General features: G+C 41.9%; 1 protein-coding gene across 2 annotated transcripts; it reads right to left on the reverse strand.

Moving 5' to 3' along the window:
- Positions 1 to 307: 307 nt before the first annotated feature.
- Positions 308 to 21,477, reverse strand: KCNG3 (potassium voltage-gated channel modifier subfamily G member 3). 2 transcript variants are annotated; one of them, XM_024194026.3, is made up of 2 exons: positions 20,852 to 21,477; positions 308 to 3,216 (listed from the first exon to the last, which is right to left on the reverse strand). In XM_024194026.3, the coding sequence occupies exons 1-2, from the start codon at positions 21,475 to 21,477 to the stop codon at positions 2,571 to 2,573; spliced, it is 1,272 nt and encodes a 423-aa protein (XP_024049794.1). In that variant the 3' UTR covers positions 308 to 2,570. The 2 variants fall into 2 exon arrangements, with proteins under 2 accessions (XP_024049794.1, XP_024049793.1); XM_024194025.3 differs by having other exon boundaries at positions 20,819 to 21,477.
- Positions 21,478 to 21,715: the final 238 nt, after the last annotated feature.

The raw sequence follows: 21,715 nt of genomic DNA on the forward strand, positions 1-21,715 counted from the left end.
ACCCACTTTGCTCAAATTGTATATGGTATTTTGCATCCCAAATAGAGGGCATTAATCGGTTTAAATATAATCTGTGGATTGAAGGCACAGTAGACTTGAAAAAGTTACATGGAAACCAATTTCACCCAAGAGTTTCTAAATGTGTAGCGCTAGCTTTTTCAACACTAGTAGAAGAAGAAAATAATAGAAATTCAGTATTACACAGCTGGAAAATTTTCATTTTGTCAAAGCCAATTTTTTTGTAGAAAATTTTTTTTTTTTAAAAAAAAAAATGTTAATTTTTTATCAAAACATAAACTAGCTTTGGCTGAAATGTTTCAGTCTTCAATGGCTGGAAAATGAAACTCAAATTTCAGTTTCTTTTATAAAAAACTAACTTTCATTCTTGTGGGGAATTTTTTTCTCTAATCAGCTCTATTATATATGCTAAGGCCCAGAATCTCAGCTGGTGTCAACTGGTATAGATCCTCTGAAGTTACTGGAAGCTGGCCAGCTTAAACCAGCTGAGAATCTCTCCCCAAAAGTGATTTCTCCCCCTTCCCTAGGAATATTCACCTCTCTGCAAGATACAGCGATTTCAAAGGTGTGGATGTGGCACTACACAATAATATATCCTCAAGAAACTATTGCAGAAAAAAGGAAAAGGAACTAAGCAAACTAGTTTTGGGAAATGCAAACTCATGGCTATTGCAATCGAGCAACTTTTCTTTCAGGTTACTTTACAACTTCTGGTAGTGAAACAATTTCCTTTCTCTCCTTGACTGGCTTTATCAGTACATATCCCTTTCCCCTAAAAACAACAGCATGCCACTTAACATGATCCATAACTTTTCTTAGGTCTTGAGCAGCAAAAATGGCAGCATATTTCTTTTTCAGCATATGGCCTTCAAGTACTAGTTATATACCCCACCTAATATTTTTAGTTTGAGTGATTAGTACCAAAGACTTCTGTTGCTAGGTCCCAGTCACTCGATTTCTAAAGCAGACAAATGTACACAAAACATCCAAAGGTGTTCTACAATACAAACACAGTAAACATTTTACAATGACTTTCAGGCAAGCATACCAAATTCAAATAGACTGGTGATTCTGGTTAATAAAAATGTTTCCTGTTAATGGTGGGTGGTAAACAGTACTGGTTTAGCTGTGCCTAAATTTGTTTGAATGTTTAACAGCACATGGCAGCTTTTCAAAGTCATATTTAATAGTGCTACTAAGCAGTACTACACAAGAAATGTAGTGTATGAAACATGAGAACTTAACTTCATTCATCTTAATTCCATATTTGCAGGGGAGAATATATTACTTTGTGCCAAGCACAGGTTCCATCCAGCTAAAATGCTACTTTTCAGTATCACCTGGGCTGTTTTACAGTTGTTAAAATTTAAATTTACTATATCAATTCATAACAGATCCTTCAATAAGAATCATCATAGAATTTGGAGATGGAAAAAGACCCACCTGGACATCTGTCCCAGCCCCGACATTGCAGGATTGTTCTCCTGTTTTCTAGTGCTTTGTCTAGAAAGTTTTTGAACCTCTCAAGTGACAGACTCATATCATGTTCCTTGGAATACTATTTCACTCTGAGGTGATTATGGTTAATAAAATGGGGTGGCAGGAAATCAAGGCTTATAGGTAAATGTCTTCATGTTGATGGAGTTTAGCTGAGCACATGAGTCAAATTTGGATATCTGCCTCCCATCGAGCTAGCAGTTGATATATTGATCGTATTATCGACAACTGAATTTTACTCTGATCTTTATAAAGTATGACATTAGTTGCTACTATAGATCTTACGCCCAGAGAAATGGCAGTTGTGGTTAAGCATATGCCACAACATAGAGAGGGACATACACTCCTCTTGGTTCCTCCAATAAAAATCTGGACTAACTCCATTGACCTCACTGTTGCTTTCACTGAGATCAGAATTGGGCTGTGAGACTCTCTCTGCCTTGTGTATTTATATTTTTTTTCCTCTTCCTTCAGTTGTAAGATCAGATTATTCCATCTGCTGCATGACTTGGAGGAATTAAAAGTAGCAGCAATTCTGCTCCAATGCCCTCAACTCTTCTGGAGCAGGCTTCATGTCAACAAGGTCTCTACTCCTCCAAGGGACCTTTAGATTTTAAATATTTGAATGACATCTGTTATATTTTCCTTGGAAGGCTCTGGGATATCAGTATGAGGAGTAGTGAGTACCTGCAACTCCCACTGAGTTGCAGGTCTTCATCTCTCTTGGTACCAAGCCCATGATTTGTGTGTGTAGTTGTCTGGATAGGTAGAGAGAAGTCCAGCCCCCATGAGGTCTTGAGAACTTTCCAGTCCCATTGTTGTTCTAGAAGCTACCATTTTCTTCCTCTCAGATCTCAACATCCCCATCCACACTCCCTACCATGGGGCCCAAAGCAGGTAGTCATCCTTTAGATGAGAATGGTGACTGACATCCTTCAAGGCTGATGACAATGCTGTTCCTTAGATCATCCAGCAAGATGGGTGTACACAGGGAGCAACCATCACCTCTTCCACCAAAGCTTAGCAAGTACTATTACAAAAAGCAGGAGCACTCATTAATTTAAGAATTCAGCAGAGAGGCTTCTGCTGTACCTAGCAGATCGGAACTTGACCTCATGATAACATTGCACAAAGCTATGATAGATGAAAGTAATAGGCAATGCTAATAAAACAATCCCACTAACCACACAAATTCCACCAAGAATCCTTCCAGGTACAGTGATGGGGCACATGTCACCATAACCAACCGTGGTCATCGAGATTATTACCCACCAACAGGCAGCAGGGATGCTGGAAAAATCCTTATTCTTTGTTCCCAAGTCCAGCCCATTTTCAAGGAGTTGTGAAAGTGCACTAAAAATTGCCATAGCAACACAAATAAAGACAAGAAGCATCACCATCTCTCTGTAACAACGCTTCAGAGTCAGACCAAGTGTTTGAAGACCAATGAAGTGACGGGCAAGTTTAATCACCCAAAAAATTCTCATCATTCTAAGAACCCTCAGAGTGACTCCAGCCCTTTGGAGCTGAGAATTTTCCCCTGTGAAAACTGTCATGAGCACAGAGATGTAGTACGGAGTGATTGCCAGCAAATCAATGATGTTCAGGGGCCTCTTGACAAACTCACACTTGTTTTTGGAGATGATGAACCTCACAATGCACTCTGCAGTGAACCAGCCTATGCAGATAGCTTCAATGATCCTGTCAAAAGAAACAAAGTGGAGCATTTTAATTCTATATGAGCATTTTAATTAAGGTTTGTCTGTGGACATTACTAAATTGATATTAATTCAGAGCCTTAGTGGAGGGTGTGCCAAATGGTGAGCCACACTATCTTATTCTGAGCTTGTTTGTGTAAATATAATACCAGGCTACAGTGAGTACAACTCAGAACTGATTACTGATAAGGATTTGATTATATCTGCAATTCATTTAGTGAATGCTTTGTTGGAATTACAAATTGTTAACATTACCAATATGTGAGGATACTTCTGCAAAGTCAGGAACACTACAGGATAATGTCTAAAATAATGTAGACAGCTATTCATATCTAAAACTAAAACTCTAGGTCCCTATCCAGCTTAACATCACCATACTTCGCAAGCTATCAAACCTACCAAAAGCTATGGAGTGGCAACTCATTAGCAGAACAACCTATTAAGGAGAAAGACATGTCTGCTGGCCTGGGCCACAAAAATTAAACCCCACAGTGAGCATTGAGAATTTGAAATTTCTACTTTTAGGGAAAGTAGCTCATGCAAGTTTGCTCTCAACCTCCTGTTTTACAAGTGGGGTCACCGCAATCTGCACTAGCTGAAATTTCTAAAGGGTTTAAAAACGTACAGTGCATTGCAATAACCTAATTTCACAGTAACCAAGTCAATGGTGAGGACCACATCTGAAAGAGAAGGGCACAACCTTCTTATCAAGTACAAACGGCCCAGATGCAGGGAAGTATCCCTGTCCAGGAAGGGTGCTTACGCATGGGCTTAACTTTAAGCATATGTTTAAGTCCCAATGAAGTCAGCGAGACTTAAGAAAATGCTAAATGCTTTACTGAATTGGGGCCAGCAGAAGGCACAAATAGCAACTGCTGTTTCTGGGTATCCAGTAGCTGCTGGGGATCCGGTATGATATCCTGCAGGTGGAAACATGCCCTCTTATTAAATTAATCATGAGCATATCTTGTTAATTAAGAGGGCTAATACAATATCTGCTATTTTCTCTCATCGCTTTCCCCATCTCGCAAGCACTTTCATCTATTGCCTTCAGAAACTCAAAACCCAATAAGACCAGTGCAGTCTCAGTACCATAAGAGGTCTAAAACCCAACTGATGGAAGTCAGAAAGACTTGAAAATTCTAGATTTACTGGAGTTGTTTCACCACCACTGGAGATCCAGAATGGAGCAATATTTGGAGAGATTGTCCATGCCAAGCGATGGCTTATTACTTTAAGAAAAGATAGTGCTTCATGGAAGCACTGGAAATCAGCCCCAACAATTGTGCCAACACCTCTGCATTGGCTTTAACCAAACAGGAAGAACAAACTGTAACTCAAAGATAACAGTCTGTATGTGCCCAAAAAATTTCAGAGCCCTAGCAAGCATTATAGGCTGAAATGCAACCACAGAAGATTTTGCCTGTTTTGCTAGAGAACCAGTTCTGTTGAGAGGCATAGCATGGAATCTAGCCCACATGCTGATGTTTCTCTTAACCACTTGGATTATGCCTACACTGGCAATTGAACAACAAAACTTTTGTCTTTCAGAGGTGTTAAACCGCCCCCTTCGCCCCCCGAAAGACAAAAGTTTTGCCGCAACAAGTGACAGTGTGAACAGCGCATTGTTGGCAGGAGTGCTCTCCTGCCGACAAAGCTAACCCCGCTCCTCAGGGGTGGACATTTTTGTCGGCAGGAGAGCCGACAAACAGCGGCTACATTGCATGACTTTTAGCAGCACGGCTGTGGCCACACAGCCGTGTTGCTAAAAGCTGAGTAGTGTAGACAAAACCTAAGACAGTGGTCTGTTAGAAAGATAATATTCTTCTTCAGAGCCTTCTGAAACTCATCCGTTCCATTAGCCACTGTGGATTGGTTTTCAATGCAGGTCCTTCTTCCCAACAAAAGAGAGACACCCCAGCCTCAAAAATGGAGGGGGTAGTAATGGTCAGGCAATAGCAAGGGAATAATTTCTGCCTTATAAACTAAATGCTACCATTAACAAGAGGTAAGTACCCATTCAGTCAGAGGCAGCCACTGAATCTGCATAGATAGCCAGGGAGGCCCATGAAGCATCTATGAGTTAGGGGCCTTTCTCTCAGATAAGGTCTATACGAATACATTGACTTAATTTATCTTAGAAAAGTTGAATGTCAGGACCGTCCTTAGGCATATGCAGCTGCGTAGGGCACCATGAAATTTGGGGCACCAAATTGCCCCAAATTTCATGGTACCCTAGGCAGCTGTGTGCTGCATACGTGGCAGCACCAGCCCCATCCCTCGGCCGGCCCCCCTGCGGGCTGCACGCACTGCAAGGCGCAGGGCCGTGCCTAGGGGAGTGTGGGGCCCTGGACAACTCCCTCCGCCCTGCCTCTTACCCTTCCCCCTGCTCCGCCCCCGGCCCACCCCCATTCTACCTCTTCCCCCCGCGACCCTGCACTCACCGGCAGCGGCAGGAAGCGGAGCAACCCAGCGCCAGCCCGCTCTACTCCGCCAGCTCCCAGCTGCGGCACTCCGCTTCCCGCTGCCGGTGAGGTTGGGGAAAGGACACCCCCCACACTCACCTATGGTGGGAAGCAGAGCAACTTGGCCCAAGCCCGCTCCGCATCCCTTCTCTTCCCTTGCCTCGGCCACAGCCGTGTCGCTGTGGGGGAAGAGGCGGTTGGGGAAAGGTGTGTCCCCCCCCTGCACTCACCGGCGGCGGGAAGCGGAGCACCGCAGCTGGGAGCTGGCAGATTGGAGCAGGCTGGGGCCGAGCTGCTCCGCTTCCGCCGCTGCCGGTGAGTGCAGGGGAGGGGATCCCTTCCCCCAAGCCTCCTCCCCCGAAGCAACATGTCTGGGGCCGGAGCGAGGGAAGCAGAACGGGCTGCTCCGAGCCCGCCACTAATCCCCCGGGCCACTCTGGGCCCCCAAAAGTTCCCCCACCCACAGTTCCTGCCTCTCAGACCCTGGGGGGGGGGGGTGAGGTCTGGGGCCCCACACAGCTCCCCCACGGGGGGGCTGCTTAGGGCACCTAAATGGCTAGGGACGGCCCTGTTTAATGTGTAGACCCACATAAATCAAAATGTTTTCTCTTAAGAATTATAGTCCAGTAAAGTAAAAGGACTTGTTGTCTAAACGATCTGAAGCTTCTGGTAATGTTACTGTTTATTTAATAGTGACTGATTGCCTTAAACATAAGTTATAAGGATGCCTTTTAGATATATCTACAAAATCTCCACTTTTAAAAACCTAGGTTTATAGCATCTGGCAGTTCAATTCAGACCTCAGTGTTCTCTCAAAACAAAACACACAGAAATGCACAGATTATATGCAGCCATAAAGACATTATTGAACTTAGTTAATAGATTATGTATTTTCCTTTCGTGATTTAAAAAGTAGTATTTGTCGCTCATGATCTAATACCATGGAAAAAATAATCTATTATTTTGCTAGAAGAGAGCTGGCAAAGGAACACGGACTCCTTCAAAAATATTATATCATTTTATATCTCTCCGATGCTCCACACTAAAATGAAAAACTGTGTCTCTGGAATTTTCTGTGACCATTTCCTCTCTCCCTGAATAGCAAATGCAAACGAATACAAATCATCCTAATGCAGACTCTGACAGAGTCTGCACTTGCTTACAGGTTGTAAGCTGGCTGGGATCTTAATAAATAATAATAATAATAATAATAATAATAATAATAATAATAATAATAATAAATTCCTAGCTGTGGATATAGAATTTATGTACATTATTAAGTGTGCCCAAAAATGTTCTACATTCCAATCCATTTTCTAGGATTTATTTTCCAGGATTTATGTTGTGGCTCTGACCCTTGGCAATCAACATTTAAGTGAAAGAGCTTTTTTTTTTTTTTGCACATCCAAAAAAGTTCCACTTGATAGCTCCTCTTGAGGCCATGCGCATGTTATGTTGATTCTTTCTTGTATACAAGCTAGGCAGGGTCTCGCTGGGTCAATACTTGGATGTGGAACATCTAGGGAACAGTAGGTTCTAGTCTTGGTGGAATCTTCCCTGTGAGTTGGTATTGATCCAGCGACCCCATGTAGCTTTTGGGCAGGGTGGATAAAAATCGATGATTTTTTGGGGAAAAAAAGATTTTTTTCTAATTTAAATCAGATTTTTGTTATTTAAATTATAGTAAGTTTTTTTTTTTAAATAAACCTATTTAAAATGAAATCTGATTTTAATACAAACTATGGGAGGCCTAAATTCACTATAATCTCTCAAAAATTTAAATAAAAAATAAATATGCTGAGTCCATGAGCCTCTATCGAAACCTTTACATTACAGGCTGCTTTTCTATATAAAGAAAGAATCAGGGGAAAGGAATCTAACTTTTCAGGTCAAGTTTTATAAATAATTAAGGGCCTGAGTGTGTGGGAGACCCAGGGACTGTGCGCAAGAGACTGGCGCAAGAGACTGGCAGTCATCACAGGATTTGGGATCTAGCTTCTTACTCCAGGAGACGCCATCATGTATCTCATCAAGATCATACACTAAACCAGCCTAGATGGTCACATACTCCTATTTTATAGCCTCTCCCTATCTGAGCTCTGATTGGCTCATTTCTTAATGCAAAGAGTCACACCACTGAACTGGTGGAAGTCACTAGCTAAGCACCTGGAACCAGAGTTTGCTAAAGTGCTAAACCAGCTATTGACAGCAGTAGTCTCGTCTGCAGGCACAGAAGGAATATTTTTTTCATTTGGTCTAATTCATGGGAAATCAATTGGGAGTTGAAAAAGCAGGAAACGTATCTTTCTCTTCCAGTCCAGGAATAAAAACGAGGAGGAAGGAGATGAGGTCTTTTCCACAGTGTAACTGCCTGAACAGGAATTTGGCCTGAATTGGCACCCCTGCAGAATGTACCAAGGGTTCTTTCATGACTACAATGTGGAAAAGAACTCTCTGCCTCCCACTTCCCATTCTTGTTCTGACAGCACCTATTGGGAACATGTCCCCTGCAGAATTTACCTCCTAGCTCTCTAAATGTTACACTACTAGGATGTGAGTGACTGCCCTGTGTGTCACAATTAGATGGGGAGTGTCAGGGTTCCCTCCCCACTCTGAACTCTGGGATATAGATGTGCGGACCCGCATGAAAGACCCCCTAAATTTATATTCCACCAGCTTAGGTTAAAACTTCCCCAAAGCACAAATTAATTGCCTTGTCCTTGAACGGAATTGCTGCCACCACCAAGTGATTTAAACAAACATTCAGGGAGGGGCCACTTAGAGTCCTATCCCCCTCAAAAATATCCCCCCAAGCCCTTTCACCCCCTTTCCTGGGGAGGCTTGAGAATAATATACCAACCAATTGCCTTTAATAAAAGTACAGACCAGACCCTTTATGTTTAAGACACTAAAATCAATCAGGTTCTTAAAAGAAGAACTTTATTATAAAGAAAAAAGTAAAAGAAGCACCTCTGTAAAATCGGGATGGAAGGTAATTTTACAGGGTAATAAAAAAATTTAAAACACAGAGGATTCCCCTCTGGACTCAACTTCAAAGTTACAAAAACAGGAATAAATCTCCCTCTTAGCATAGGGAAAATTCACAAGCTAAAACAAAAGATAATCTAACGCATTTCCTTGCTATTACTTACAATTTCTGTACTTTTAGATGTATCATTTCAGTAGGAGCAGGGTTACCTGCTTGATCTCTCTCTTTGTCTGAGAGGGAACAAAACAAAGAGCACAAACAAAACCTTCCCCCCTCCCCCAGATTCGAAAGTATCCTCTTTCCCCATTGGTCCTTCTGGTCAGGTGCCAACTAGGTTAATTGAACTTATTAACCCCTTACAGGTAAGTGATTCTGTACCTCTGGCCAGGAGGGATTTGATGTTACTGCATACATAAAGGTTGTTACCCTTCCCTTTATATTTATGACAGGAAGATAGATTGGCTTTTGACTTTACCTAAAGGCAGCATCTTAATTCTTATTCTTCAACTTCACTGCCATTGTGTCAGCCAGTTGGGTTGACCCATGGCTGCCATAGGTCATTACAGGATGCAACCTAGGCTCCATTGAGCCTTTCAATGTAAATTTATATGATCCCATTTGCCCTGCATGATGATCCTGTTTGGTGAAGTCCTAGGATAAGGTCAATTACAGTTGGCCAAGGAATGTTGAAGTAGTAGGGCTGTCGAGCGATTAAAAACATTAATTGTGATTAAGCATGTGATTAAAATAATTAATCATGTTAAACAATAATAGAATACCATTTATTTAAATATTTTTGGATGTTTTCCACATTTTCAAATCTATTGATTTCAATTACAACACAGAATACAAAGTGTACAGTGCTCACTTTATAATTATTTTTATCATAAATATTTTCACTGTAAAAATAAAAGAAATAGTATTATTAATACACTTAATACAAGTACTGTAGTGCAATCTCTTTATCATGAAAGTTGAACTTACAAATGTAGAATTATGCACAAAAAAATAACTGCATTCAAAAATAAAACAATGTCATACAAGTTCACTCAGTCCCACTTCTTGTTCAGCCAATCGCTTAGACAATAACATTTGTTTACATGTGCAGGAGACAGTGCTGCCCGCTTCTTGTTTACAGTGTCACCTGAAAGTGAGAACAGGCGTTTGCATAGCACTGCTGTAGCCGGCATTGCAAGATATTTATGTGCCAGATGTGCTAAAGATTCATATGTCCCTTCATGCTTCAGCCACCATTCCAGAGGACGTGTCCATGCTGATGACAGATTCTGCTCAATAACGATCCAAAGCAGTGCAGACTGACTCATGTTCATTTTCATCATCTGAGTCAGATGCCACCAGCAGAAGGCTGATTTTCTTTTTTGGTGGTTTGGGTTCTGTTGTTTCTGCATCGTAGTGTTGCTCTTTTAAGACTTCTGAAAGCATGCTTCACACCTCATCCCTCTCAGATTTTGGAAGGCACTTCAGATTCTTAAACCTTGAGTCGAGTGCTATAGTTCTCTTTAGAAATCTCACATTGGTATCTTCTTTGCATTTTGTCAAATCTGCAGTGAAAGTGTTCTTAAAATGAACAACATGCTGGGTCATCATCCGAGACTGCTATAACATGAAATGTATGGCAGAATGCAGGTAAAACACAGATCAGGAGACATACAATTCTCCCCCAAGGAGTTCAGTCACAAATTTAATTAACACATTTTTTTTTAACAAGTATCATCAGCATGGAAGCATGTCCTACGGAATGGTGGCCAAAGCATGAAGGGGCATACGAATGTTTGGCATATCTGGCATGTAAATATCTTACAATGCTGGCTACAAAAGTGCCATGTGAATGCCTGTTCTCACTTTCAGGTGACATTGTAAATAAGAAGCAGGCAGCATTATCTCCCATAAATGTAAATAAACTTGTTTGTCTTAGCGACTGGCTGAACAAGAAGTAGGACTGAGCGGACTTGTAGGCTCTAAAGTTTTACATTGTTTTGTTTTTGAGTGCAGTTATGTAACAAAAAAAATCTACATGTGTAAATTGCACTTTCACGATAAAGAGATTGCACTATGGTACTTGTATGAAAAAATACAATATCTTTTGTTTATCATTTTTACAGTGCAAATATTTTTAATAAAAATAATACAGAGTGAGCACTGTACAGTGTGTATTCTGTGTTGTAATTGAAATCAGTATATTTGAAAAATTAGAAAAACATCCAAAAATATGTAATACATTTCAATTGGTATTCTATTGTTTAACAGTGTGATTAAAACTGCGATCAAACGTGATCAATTTTTTTAATCGTGATTTTTTTTTAATTAATTGTGTGAGTTAACTGTGATTAATCGACAGCCCTATGAAGTAGATATTCCATATCCAGAAGCTAGGAGTGATACTTCTCTGAAGACAATGAGACAATGAGAAACAATGTGAAAGCCGGGAGGCTTGTGGAGCTCACTTGGAGCACAAGCGACAGAAACAGCTTTTTAGCTGCATAGGGAATCAGTGGTACTCCATCTTGAAAAACAGGAGTCACTTTATTACAGAATTGAACTGCAGAGCTACAAAATAATTGCTGCATACTGTGCTGCTCTGGTTGTTTCATCTGATCTTATATTATAAGCATGGTGAAGTAAAATCAGGATATCATGTTTTCTAGCTGTGACACTCCCTCCAATCAATATGATAGCTTCAATCCAGGGCTTTGGAGCGGAGCCTGGAGCTGGAGCGCGGAGCAGCTCAGGAACAGTGGAGCTGCAGGTTTTTGCCTGGAGGTGGAGCGGAGCCGGAGCACAGCTCCAAAGCCCAGCTTCAATCATTCCATCTTACCTGCCCCTTCCCGCCTCCCCCCACCATACATCCACACATTTCCTGGCTATTGAGAAGAAGGCTCCGTTCTTCTCTTTGTCCCTCTTCCCTTCCCCCGTTTTCAGGTTATTGATAGGAAGGATGGGGTTCTTCTCTATGACCATTCTCTCCTCCCCTTCATAGATTAATTCCAATAGCTTTGTTCCATCCTGTCCCATCCTATCCCACATGTGTCACTGGGGACAGGTAGTTGGTGCTCCTGAAACCAGGCAGAGTAGGAAGAATGCGATGATCAGACCTACCGCCTATATGAGGACTCAGCAGAGCTACATATTAGTTCTGCAGCCTCAGATTGAGTAACTCTGCCTTAAATGATTCATTGTTTGTTACTTGTTACTTGTATCATTAATAGATAAATAGCATCAGTTAAGAAAACTGAGATTTAGCAACTAGCCCTTAATATGGCCTAATTATCTTTGACATTTAATATGAAATTAAAACCAACTAAGATGCATTCACTTGGAAGAATAAGGACACAGCATGTTCTGTATTCACTTTTCTTAAAATACTCTGGGATATTTTCTTATGCCAAATACCCTGCTTCTTTTTTAATGGAGGAGGAGACAGGGTGGAAGAGGATAAATAAAGCATATACATTTTAAAACTGCCTCACTATATGTTCACCTGATAGACTATATGTTATAGTCCAGGGGTAGGCAACCTATGGCACGTGTGCCGAAGGCGGCACTAGAGCTGATTTTCAGTGGCACTCACACTGCCTGGGTCCTGGCCACCAGTCCAGGGGGCTCTGCATTTTAATTTAATTTTAAATGAAGCTTCTTAAACATTTTAAAAGCCTTATTTACTTTACATACAACAATAGTTTAGTTATATATTATAGACTTATAGAAAGAGACCTTCTAAAAACGTTAAAATATATTACTGGCACGTGAAACATTAAATTATAGTGAATAAATGAAGACTCGGCACACCACTTCTGAAAGGTTGCCGACCCCTGTTATAGTCCATTGTTTAAATCACATGTAAGTTTTAAAAGTTTGAATACATATTTACAACACAGACTTTATGTTGATATCATTAGGCAAACCAGCATCTACTCCGTATGTTTTCAATCAAGATTTTTAGCAGGCTTTTCCCCTTCTTCATTTCAGTTTTAAAACAACCTACCATTAAAAATTGAGAAAATATTTTTTAAACAAACATAAAATAATGCTCCCTCAAAAATTCACAAAATCTGAGAAATTCAGAGAAAATGCTGAACCCTAATTTTTATTCAGTGGCTAGATATTCCAGCACAGATGGTATGTAAAATCTTCTATTGTGTCAACGACCCCTGCTTGTACCTAAACACAATGAAAATTTAGTTCTCATCAAAAACGCTAAATCTCTAGGTATTTATCAGTTTTCAAATAAGACCCTCAGCTTTATTTTTAATGTGGTTCTTTGTCTGTGAAATGAAAATCAGTCCTCCGTAGCTCTTTTTCTAAACCAATCACTTTGTTTAATTTTCTGTTCTGACTGATAATTCCCTAGCAGAATAACCTATTTTACATATAGACTGGCTTAGACTGCTTTGGAAATGCCTTTTTTAAAGTCACTAACAAGACTAGTAAAGTAATCATATTCTGAATTGTCACAAAGCATCCTTCAGTTGTGAATTCTTCTTTTTTTTTAAACTGGTAATTTTTTTTTTTTTATAATATTCTCCAAGAAATTAGCTGAAATCTCAAAAAAAGAATTCACTGGAGTGGCTTTATCATCTATTAAACTTCTGAATAAAACATACACAGTCAACAGCACACATGAAGAAAACAGATGACAAGACAATATGTGATTAAAGTCCGTCAACATCCATTTGTGCCTAAATTGCTCCTAAAATCTTATTTCCACATAAAAGCAGCATTAAACTAGAAAAATGTCGAAGCATTGGTTCCAATGGTCAAGTCTTTGCTTAGGCAAACTCCCAGTGACTTCCACACATAATGTCTTCCGAGTTAATGGGAGTATTGCCTGAGCAAGTATTGTAGAATCAGGGCCAGAATCTGTAAAGTCGTTGGGAATTCTCGACTTACTGTGTTCTCAAAGCTTTCCTATCAACATCTTTCAATTCTGCATTTTGCCAGTGATAGTATATCTGAACGGGCTAGACTGTGTCATACATGATCACAGCCCCACATTAGGAGTGGTAACAAGATCCCTTTTCCCAATAGGTGCTGTCCTTAAGAAAGGCAAAATGTGTTCTGGAGCTCCCAGGGGTTCAGTTATTGTGCCTAAAGAAAGTACAGAGTGCACTTGCTCTGCAGTTGTCTTCTGACCTCTGCTGCTGGGGATGGGGAAACTCTAGCTCTTCACCATCCCTCCCTACCCACTTTGTAGAAGTTTACAGCACCTAGTCCTGAGCAGATCTTGCTAGTGCCCATTATGGCCAGCCCATGTGAGGAAGCAAGGGGACATGCCAGATCCTGGCACCCTCTCCTCTGGTGCACCCGCACACAGGGCTAGCTACAATCTGTCCCTGTCTGAATGGACCTTTGTATGAATGTCTCATGGGACAAGTCAGTTATAACAGAGGCATTCATGTCCCTATATTTAAATTGATGTATGTAGTTACATTACCCAGTCACAGCCCTCTACATATAAAGCAGTTTAGAATTTAGCTATATAATGGTGTTTGGGGCTAAAACATGACAAACTGGATCTTAGCCTGTCAAGGAGTTCTTCTTCTTTTTTATTAAATGTTGGAAACAAATGTGTTTGGTGTTCTGAAGTTCTGGGAGGGTAGGAGACTAAACACTAGTGGTTTCAAATGTATTTTCTGGGTTCCTGAGATTCAAACACAGCTTAAGTTTTTTAACTGAAATTTTGCAGAGATCTATTTTATAATGTGAACAAATGCCCTCTGGTAATTGATGATAGGTGGTGTTTAGAAAAGAAGCTATTTTTGTTTTACTGTGCTTAGGAAAGCAGAAGTTATACATACTTACTAACTGGGGGTTTCATTCTACACATTCAACCATGATTTCAGTATGTGGAAAAGGTTGGGGGGGGGGGCATCTCTTCCTGGGGAAATAGTTCTGAGAATGAGCATGCACAACAGCCTACTGGCACAATAGGTTGTAATGGCTCTGTGATAGGGTACATTCCAAACAGGACTGGAAGAGGCAGGATTAAGGAGAGACAGAAAGCCCAATTAGTCCATTCTGTGGCACTTGGAGGGGAGACAGGTAATTAAGAATTAGACCTAGCTGGAGAACCAGACTAGGTGATTCGTATAGAGGAGGGACTGCAGGATACTAGGAAGAGGAGTCATATGTGAGAAGGTGTGAGTTTCTGCTCTGTGGGAAAAAGCTTATGCTGTGGGACTGTCCCTGAATGGAGAGGACAGCTGGGGAAAAGGAGACTCCTGAAGCTAGCCTGGGAGAAGAGAGACTCCAGAGAAGATACCCCAAGGATCAGTGGTTTAAGAGACACTGGTCCTCCAGAGAGAAAGCCCTAGGAGGAAAGGAGTGAGAAGAGATGTACAGAGTCTGGGAGAGGGGGAAGAGTCTGTGGAGGACTGAGTCTGGGACACATGGACTCATTTCAGTGTCATACACAGGATCAGTTTATAGATGGGTCCACAAATCAAAAACTTTCAGGACCCTAAATACCCATCTGCTGTGTGACACAGGGGAACAAAGAGGAGGACTTTAAATCACCAAAAGCATCAGAAGGGGAGACTGGGGCTGCTGCTGTCTGCTCCCCAGTAGCCTGTGGAAGTCCTGGAACAATTCTTCTCCCTTGAGGAGTGGGACCTACCAGGTAGGAGGAGAGCAAGGTCACAAAATACATTGCTGTGCGAAATGTTTTCAGTAATAACTTCTGCTATGTACTTCTCAGGGCCGGCTCCAGGCACCAGCGGAGGAAGCACGTGCCTGGGGCGGCACAAGCTAAGGGGCGGCATTCCGTCCATTCTTGGGGCGGCACAGTCCGGGTGGCTTTGGCAAAAATGGTAGAGCCGGCCCTGGTACTTCTACTCCCTCATTCCTAGGAATAGCCCCATGGAGGGCAGCCTCTCTGCAAACCAGAAGCCCCATTCCTTGCAAATCTCTGGGATCGGCAGGATTTGGAATTCTCATACTCCATGCTTCTCCTTAAGAGAGGACCATTATGTGACTCTCCCTGAGTTTCCTAGGCCCTCTATCTCCCTCCCAGAAGTGAGAGGCTATGATATGGCTTTAACTTAAGGGAACATGACTCCAGGGGATTGATAGAATACAGAGCATTTTACTACTGGGTCACATATTGACCCAAATGATCATGACCAAAACTAATCTGATGGCTGTTCAGAAGACCATGTGAAAGGTTTGTTGATCTCAGTGCTTTTTCTTGTGAATGGGTGCTCACATCCGAACATGTACACAAAACTGGTGTCAGTTGGCACTAGTAGACATCACTCTTACTAACAGTCTCCATAAAGACAGAGGACTGAATAGGCTGTGGACTGAACTACTCTATCATTCTTAGTGGTATTGCCTAGAGAAGGGGGTCAAGGCTCATTGGTAAGGCTGTTTGAGGGAAGCTTGCCCGGCTTCTGTCCATACTTTACTTGCTCTGTAGATAACAATTCATTTGCCAGGATGACCAGTCTGGTGCCTTTTCCAAGAAATAAATTATTTTTTTTAAATTGAAAAATAGCCTGGGAAAAATCGTAATGAAGCTTTGTGGTTTCCAATGAAAACAGAGTGCATCTCTTTGTTGTACTGTAGAATTACTTTATGCAGGCCAAATGTAACCATCATAGCTTATTCTACTAATGTGTGAGAGTGGGTCTCTCTCTTACAATATTGATTCTAAACTGATGGTTTTATAAAAAGTTTATAGATGCCTAAATCAGGATGGGCACATTTTAAAATGAAACATTATAAATGTATAAGGAATGTGTAGGTAAAGAATTGGGAGGGGAATAGCAAGGTTCTGACACAAATGAATGGGCATTAAAGTTAATTTCAATTATTGTATGTGTTAATTTATTTTTAAAAAGCAGTAAATTCTCTGGTAGTTAGCTATCTTGTTCATCTTCTTTTTAAGAGAGAGCCCCCAGAATATAATGAAATATCCAAGGAGATAAACTACCTCCCACTCCCTGATTTATCTAGATATCCTAAATACTAGGGGCCTGATCCAAACCCAGTGAAAGTCCATGGGAGTCTTTCCACTTACTTCAGTTGGCCTTTCAATTAGATCTTAGGAGTGTTGCGCAAGATGATGCACTTAACAACGTATGGGTGTAGAGACTGAAGTAATTAAACATATAATTTATAAATATAATCATATGAACCTTAATTTACCTGTTGGTGGGTTGTCAGTAGTTGCCTAGGGGAAGACACTAATGGAAATGCTCTGAGAAAGACACAAACTGCAGCAAACAGGCTCTCTCCCAGACCAGAGATTGAGCTAACTGGGCTGAAAGGAATTTACTAAACTTCTAAGAAAAGATTAGGTGTATGTAAGGGGAACTATATATACAGATCTCTATTGTTTTTACCCTTTGCTCTGTGTGCTATGTACCTTTTGGATGGATGAATAATTATTCGTTTAGAAGTTTGTTTAATCAGTTTGCTGGTCACAGGTCCCCAGAGGAAAAGGGCTTATATAGGCCCCAAAACACAGTTGGGTCTGTATTTAATACTTGTAAAAGAGGTGATTGCCACCCAAAGATCCAGTCCAACAGAGATGGGATCATAGGAAGAAAAGCTTGTCATCTGAGGAGTGTGCTTAAGACACTGGAAAGAGTCTAAAACACAGCTTGTCCTAAAACTGTGTCAATGGGTTTACTCCTGCGGACCTTCCTCAGCTAACTGAAATGGGAACTTTTTTCTGCAAAAGGACTGCAAGACTCATCCCTAAAAGTCCAGTAGAATTTCAGGAAATCCTAGAAGCTAATGAAAAGGTAATTTATAATAGATATTAAAAATAATTAAGCCTTTTTTAAACTTTACTGATGGAATTTAAAGGCTGAGGCAATTGATTTGCTGTGAAATCCAGGAAGAAAAAAAAGTTGTGCTAAATGCCAGTCATATGATAGACCTTAACTTTCACATGCCAATCTTGAGGACTTTTGCAGCCATCTGATCTTTTGCATTATGAAAATGGGGGGGTGAGGGAGGGATGTTGCGCTCCCCTTCAGTACCCGGCCTGGACAATGATCCAACCAGTGGACCACATTCTGTGATGAATCTTGGTCATGTGCCACTTGAGGCACGTTGTGCATACACTAAGAAGATGAAAAGATTCTTATTTCTGAATTCTTTAAATAACATCTCCATTTATTGTTGAAATATAGTCACCAGCTCAGTGCGGGGAGAAAAATATAATATTGCTATTTCTTTGTCCCTCATACCAAATAAATTAATGGGAGTTTTTGTTCCACTGTGTTTTTTGTTCTTTGTTTTTTCTTTTTAAGAGGCGGTAGAGCACTGATAAAAGGACAACAGTTTTTATTAATGAACATACTAGAGACTAAAAACACAGCAGATACTTACATTTCAAAAAATACTGGATTTCATGGGAAAACTTTAGTGCTGAGCTCTTTTGAAAATCTGGCTCTAAATGTAAATAACGTTAAATTGTAACTATACCAGTGAAAGCAAGGAAATTCAAATGTAAGCAAGCAGGAAGGCAGTAAACCTTCTGTGCTGGGGCCTGATCCTGGAAATACATAAGTAACAAATACTCATGTGTTTGCAGGATTGGGCTCTCAGGGTCAGCTTCTCAACTGGTGCAAACTGTCACAAGCTTACTGAAGTCAACGTGCCTATGACGATTTACACTAGCTGCAACTCTGCCTTAAACTCACATTCTTCCAGCGCCTGAGTTTTTTAGTACTGAAGTGCATAATTATGATAGCCACTCTATGTAAGAACTATGCCACCTCAGCTAGTGTCCTATAAGTATGGTGGCAACCAGAGGAAGAACATGCTCCCATTTGCAATGTGTTCAGTGTTAAACTATTACATCTGTGTAGCAATAATATATGAATAAAGGTATATCTCAAGTGAACCAAGTTACATCATTGGCTAGATAGTAAAGATTCCTGCAAGAGCAGCATAGGGATTGTTGAAGCACAACCCTGATTCCCTATCCTGTAGGCCAGTTCTTTGCAATTCCATGCGCCAGCACAAATAGTTCTCAACCTACCACTGATACTGTTTTTTTCCAGTTATTTACAGACCACTCTTCAATATTTTTTTCCCTTCTCTTCCCCAGGTCCTGGCCACTTTGTATGTTATTAGTATCTAGGGCCCACTCCTGCAAATACTTATACATGTGAGAAGGTTACCCTGGTGAGTAATGTTATATACATGCATTTTTGTGGAAGGGATACTAAGTTTTGTTTAAAAGTTAAGTATAAAACCTGCAATGCTTGGCTGTAAATAAAAACTCATTTAGGTAAGTGCAACAACTTTACAGTTGACCTGCACACCATCAAGAATTATTGTGAATAAAGTCAATAGTGCCTAGGTGTGTCACCACATATTTTTTCTATCCGTTAGGTATCTATGTAAATGTTTGTTATATAAAAATCACCCAAGGTATCTACTCTTTGGAGATATCTGAAATAATTTGGGACAATTTAAAGGCAAGGTTTTAAACCGCCGGAAACTTTCACATATATCAAGCTTAAATATAGATCTTTTCATTTTTACTCATGGTATTTGTATCTAAACAGGAGCCAACAGCTCAGTGCATTTCCACCCCCATTTGATCCTGCAGTGAGTCTTTGGCCCAGTTACAGTGAACTTGGAGCTGCACGCATATATCTAAGTCAATGGAAACCATGAACATACTTCCAAGGAATGAATCTGACTATTAGTGCAGAATATATCACATACCAATTAATTCTATGGCAACAGATTGATTTCATAATGACAAGATGACTTCACTATAGAGAAAAGCAGGATAGGCTGAACTGTGGAGGATGAAAACTTCTGCTGACACACAAATATCCCCCATCAGCAAAGAGGAACAGAAAAAAAAAATTGTTTTTTTTTTTTTATATGTCAATCTCCCTCAGATGAGTAATTCTTACCTAGGAGAGAGAGCCCATTAAAATCTGTGGGTTTGAGTCCTTTCTCCCACTGGTTTAAATCAGGAATAACTGACATCCATGGAGTTACACCAGTTTAACACTGGTGTGAGATCAGAATCAAGCCAATAAGGATTGCTCATATTTATAAGACTTGCAGGATTGAGCCCTAAAGCCACAATATCAATTCTGTATGTCTTTGTTTCACAACCTTAATGTTTTTAAATATGTTTTGGCTAAGATCAAATGTAATGTATGGCATCAATTTAAATATCTGTTGGGACACTATATAATACACTTGTAAGGAGACAGAATCATTTCTCTAACAGACCTTCTCCATCTCTAACTTCTATGAGTCTATGTATAGAATCTGGTCCTGCCAGGATGCAGGGCTGTAAAGTTACTCACATACTTAAGAACTTGCAGAAGCGGGGCATTTGTGTACAGTATATATTGGAGGACTAGCCCCTTGTAAGTATATTTATGGAATATATATTGCATTTAATTTTTTTAAACATTCAAAAATGGGCAAAATAAATCTATTTCTTAAAATTTAGGGTTTTCGTTTGCCTTTCTCCATTTAGGAGGACCAATCCTACACCCTTTCCTCACTTGAGTAATCCTTACTCATAAGAGTCCCACAGACTTAAAAAGGATTACTCCTATGGGTTATGATTATTGGTGGGCAAAAGGGTTGCAGGATCCACTCAAGACTAATACAACTATAAAGAGCATGAGCTATACTCTGATCTCAGCTACTCTGGTATGGAGTTGTTCCATTTTTATTTCAGTGTAACCGAGATTAGAATCTGTCCCCCTCTTTCTAGGCTAAGAATAGCTACAAGGCTCCCCTGTGTTACTTAGGAGGTTTCCACTATAATAAATAAATATTGAAATTCAGAGCCGTCTAATTTACAGATGAGGGAATTGTTAATTACAGTGTCAGCTCATGGGTAGGGGGTCTTTTATTCGGGAGTTAGCATAGTGCCTAGTACAAGGAGGTTCCGATCCAAACCCTACCAGGGCAGGCGTTTCCCTCCCCGGGGAGTTTCAGGGCTGGTTCTTGTGTTGGGCTGTCAGTCCTGGGGGCTGAGGGTGGAGTATCCCGGTGCTACTGCTAACTAAGTGCTCAATAATTGATAGTCATTAACTGTCAGGATGAGCGGCAGGACACACTGGACTGGACACACCGGACTGGACAGTGGGAAAATAAGTGACTCGTCCTACCCGGAGGGCTCCCTCACTGAGTCTGCTGTGTACCTGCTCTGCTCCTCCACGCTGCGGTTCTCCGCCGCCCGCCACTCGGGCAGGGTGCTGGCGCACAGCACCACCATGGACACGATGACGAAGAGGATGGAGACCGTGGCCAGGATCTGGGCGGCCACGGACGAGGTGGGCTCCTCGAAAGTCCGCCTCATCCTCTCCAGCCACTTCCTGCCCTCGGCTGCAGGCGGGGGCTCGGCCGGGGGCCGCGTGTCCTCGCCGCCGTCGCCGGCGGGGGGCTCGTCGGCCGAGTAGAAGGTGTAGGTGTCGGACATGCGGTCGTCCAGGCGGCGCTGGCAGCAGTAGTCCAGGTGCGAGCACTCGAGCCCCCAGTAGATCATCTCGTTGTAGAAGGAGAGCTCGCACATGTGCGGCGCGAAGCGCAGGTGGCCGTGCCGCACGTACAGCAGGATGAAGCCGAAGGCCTCCGAGTGGCGGTCGAAGAAGAACTCGTTGCGCTCCTGGTCGTAGTCGTCGCACACCTCCAGCACGTCCTGCTCCGAGAGGCAGCCGTGCAGCCGGCTCACCCGCCGCAGCGGGAAGTCCTTCAGCACCTCGCGGGAGAAGGAGTAGCGGGTGCCCCCCACGTTCAACACCACCGAGCGGCCCCGGCCAAAGTTCATGGCTTGCGCGGGGCGGAGGGGGGAGCGCAAGAGGCGGCGGCTGGCCTCGGCTCGGGGCCCCCGGCTGATGCCCCCCTCGGGCGGGGACAGGAGGGTCCCCGCGCCCCTCCTGCGGTTCGGCTCCCTGGGGCTGGGCGCGGCGAGAGGGCTTGCGCCCCCTCGGAGCCGGCGGCTGCCCGCGCCCCGGGGCGGAGGGAGACTCAGGCAAGCCCCGGAGCTGGGCGCTGCCGCTTCAGTG

This window comes from Terrapene carolina, unplaced genomic scaffold (genome assembly GCF_002925995.2).
Source record: "Terrapene carolina triunguis isolate 2854851 unplaced genomic scaffold, T_m_triunguis-2.0 Scaffold120, whole genome shotgun sequence".
NCBI lineage: Eukaryota > Metazoa > Chordata > Testudines > Emydidae > Terrapene > Terrapene triunguis.

Coding starts and splice junctions, on each gene's coding strand:
- KCNG3 (XM_024194025.3), bottom strand. CDS start 21,477: ATGAACTTTGGCCGGGGCCGCTCGGTGGTGTTGAACGTGGGGGGCACC. Junction 3,217..20,818: donor TCAGTGAGGGAGCCCTCCGG/GTAGGACGAGTC, acceptor TTCTTTTGACAG/GATCATTGAAGCTATCTGCA.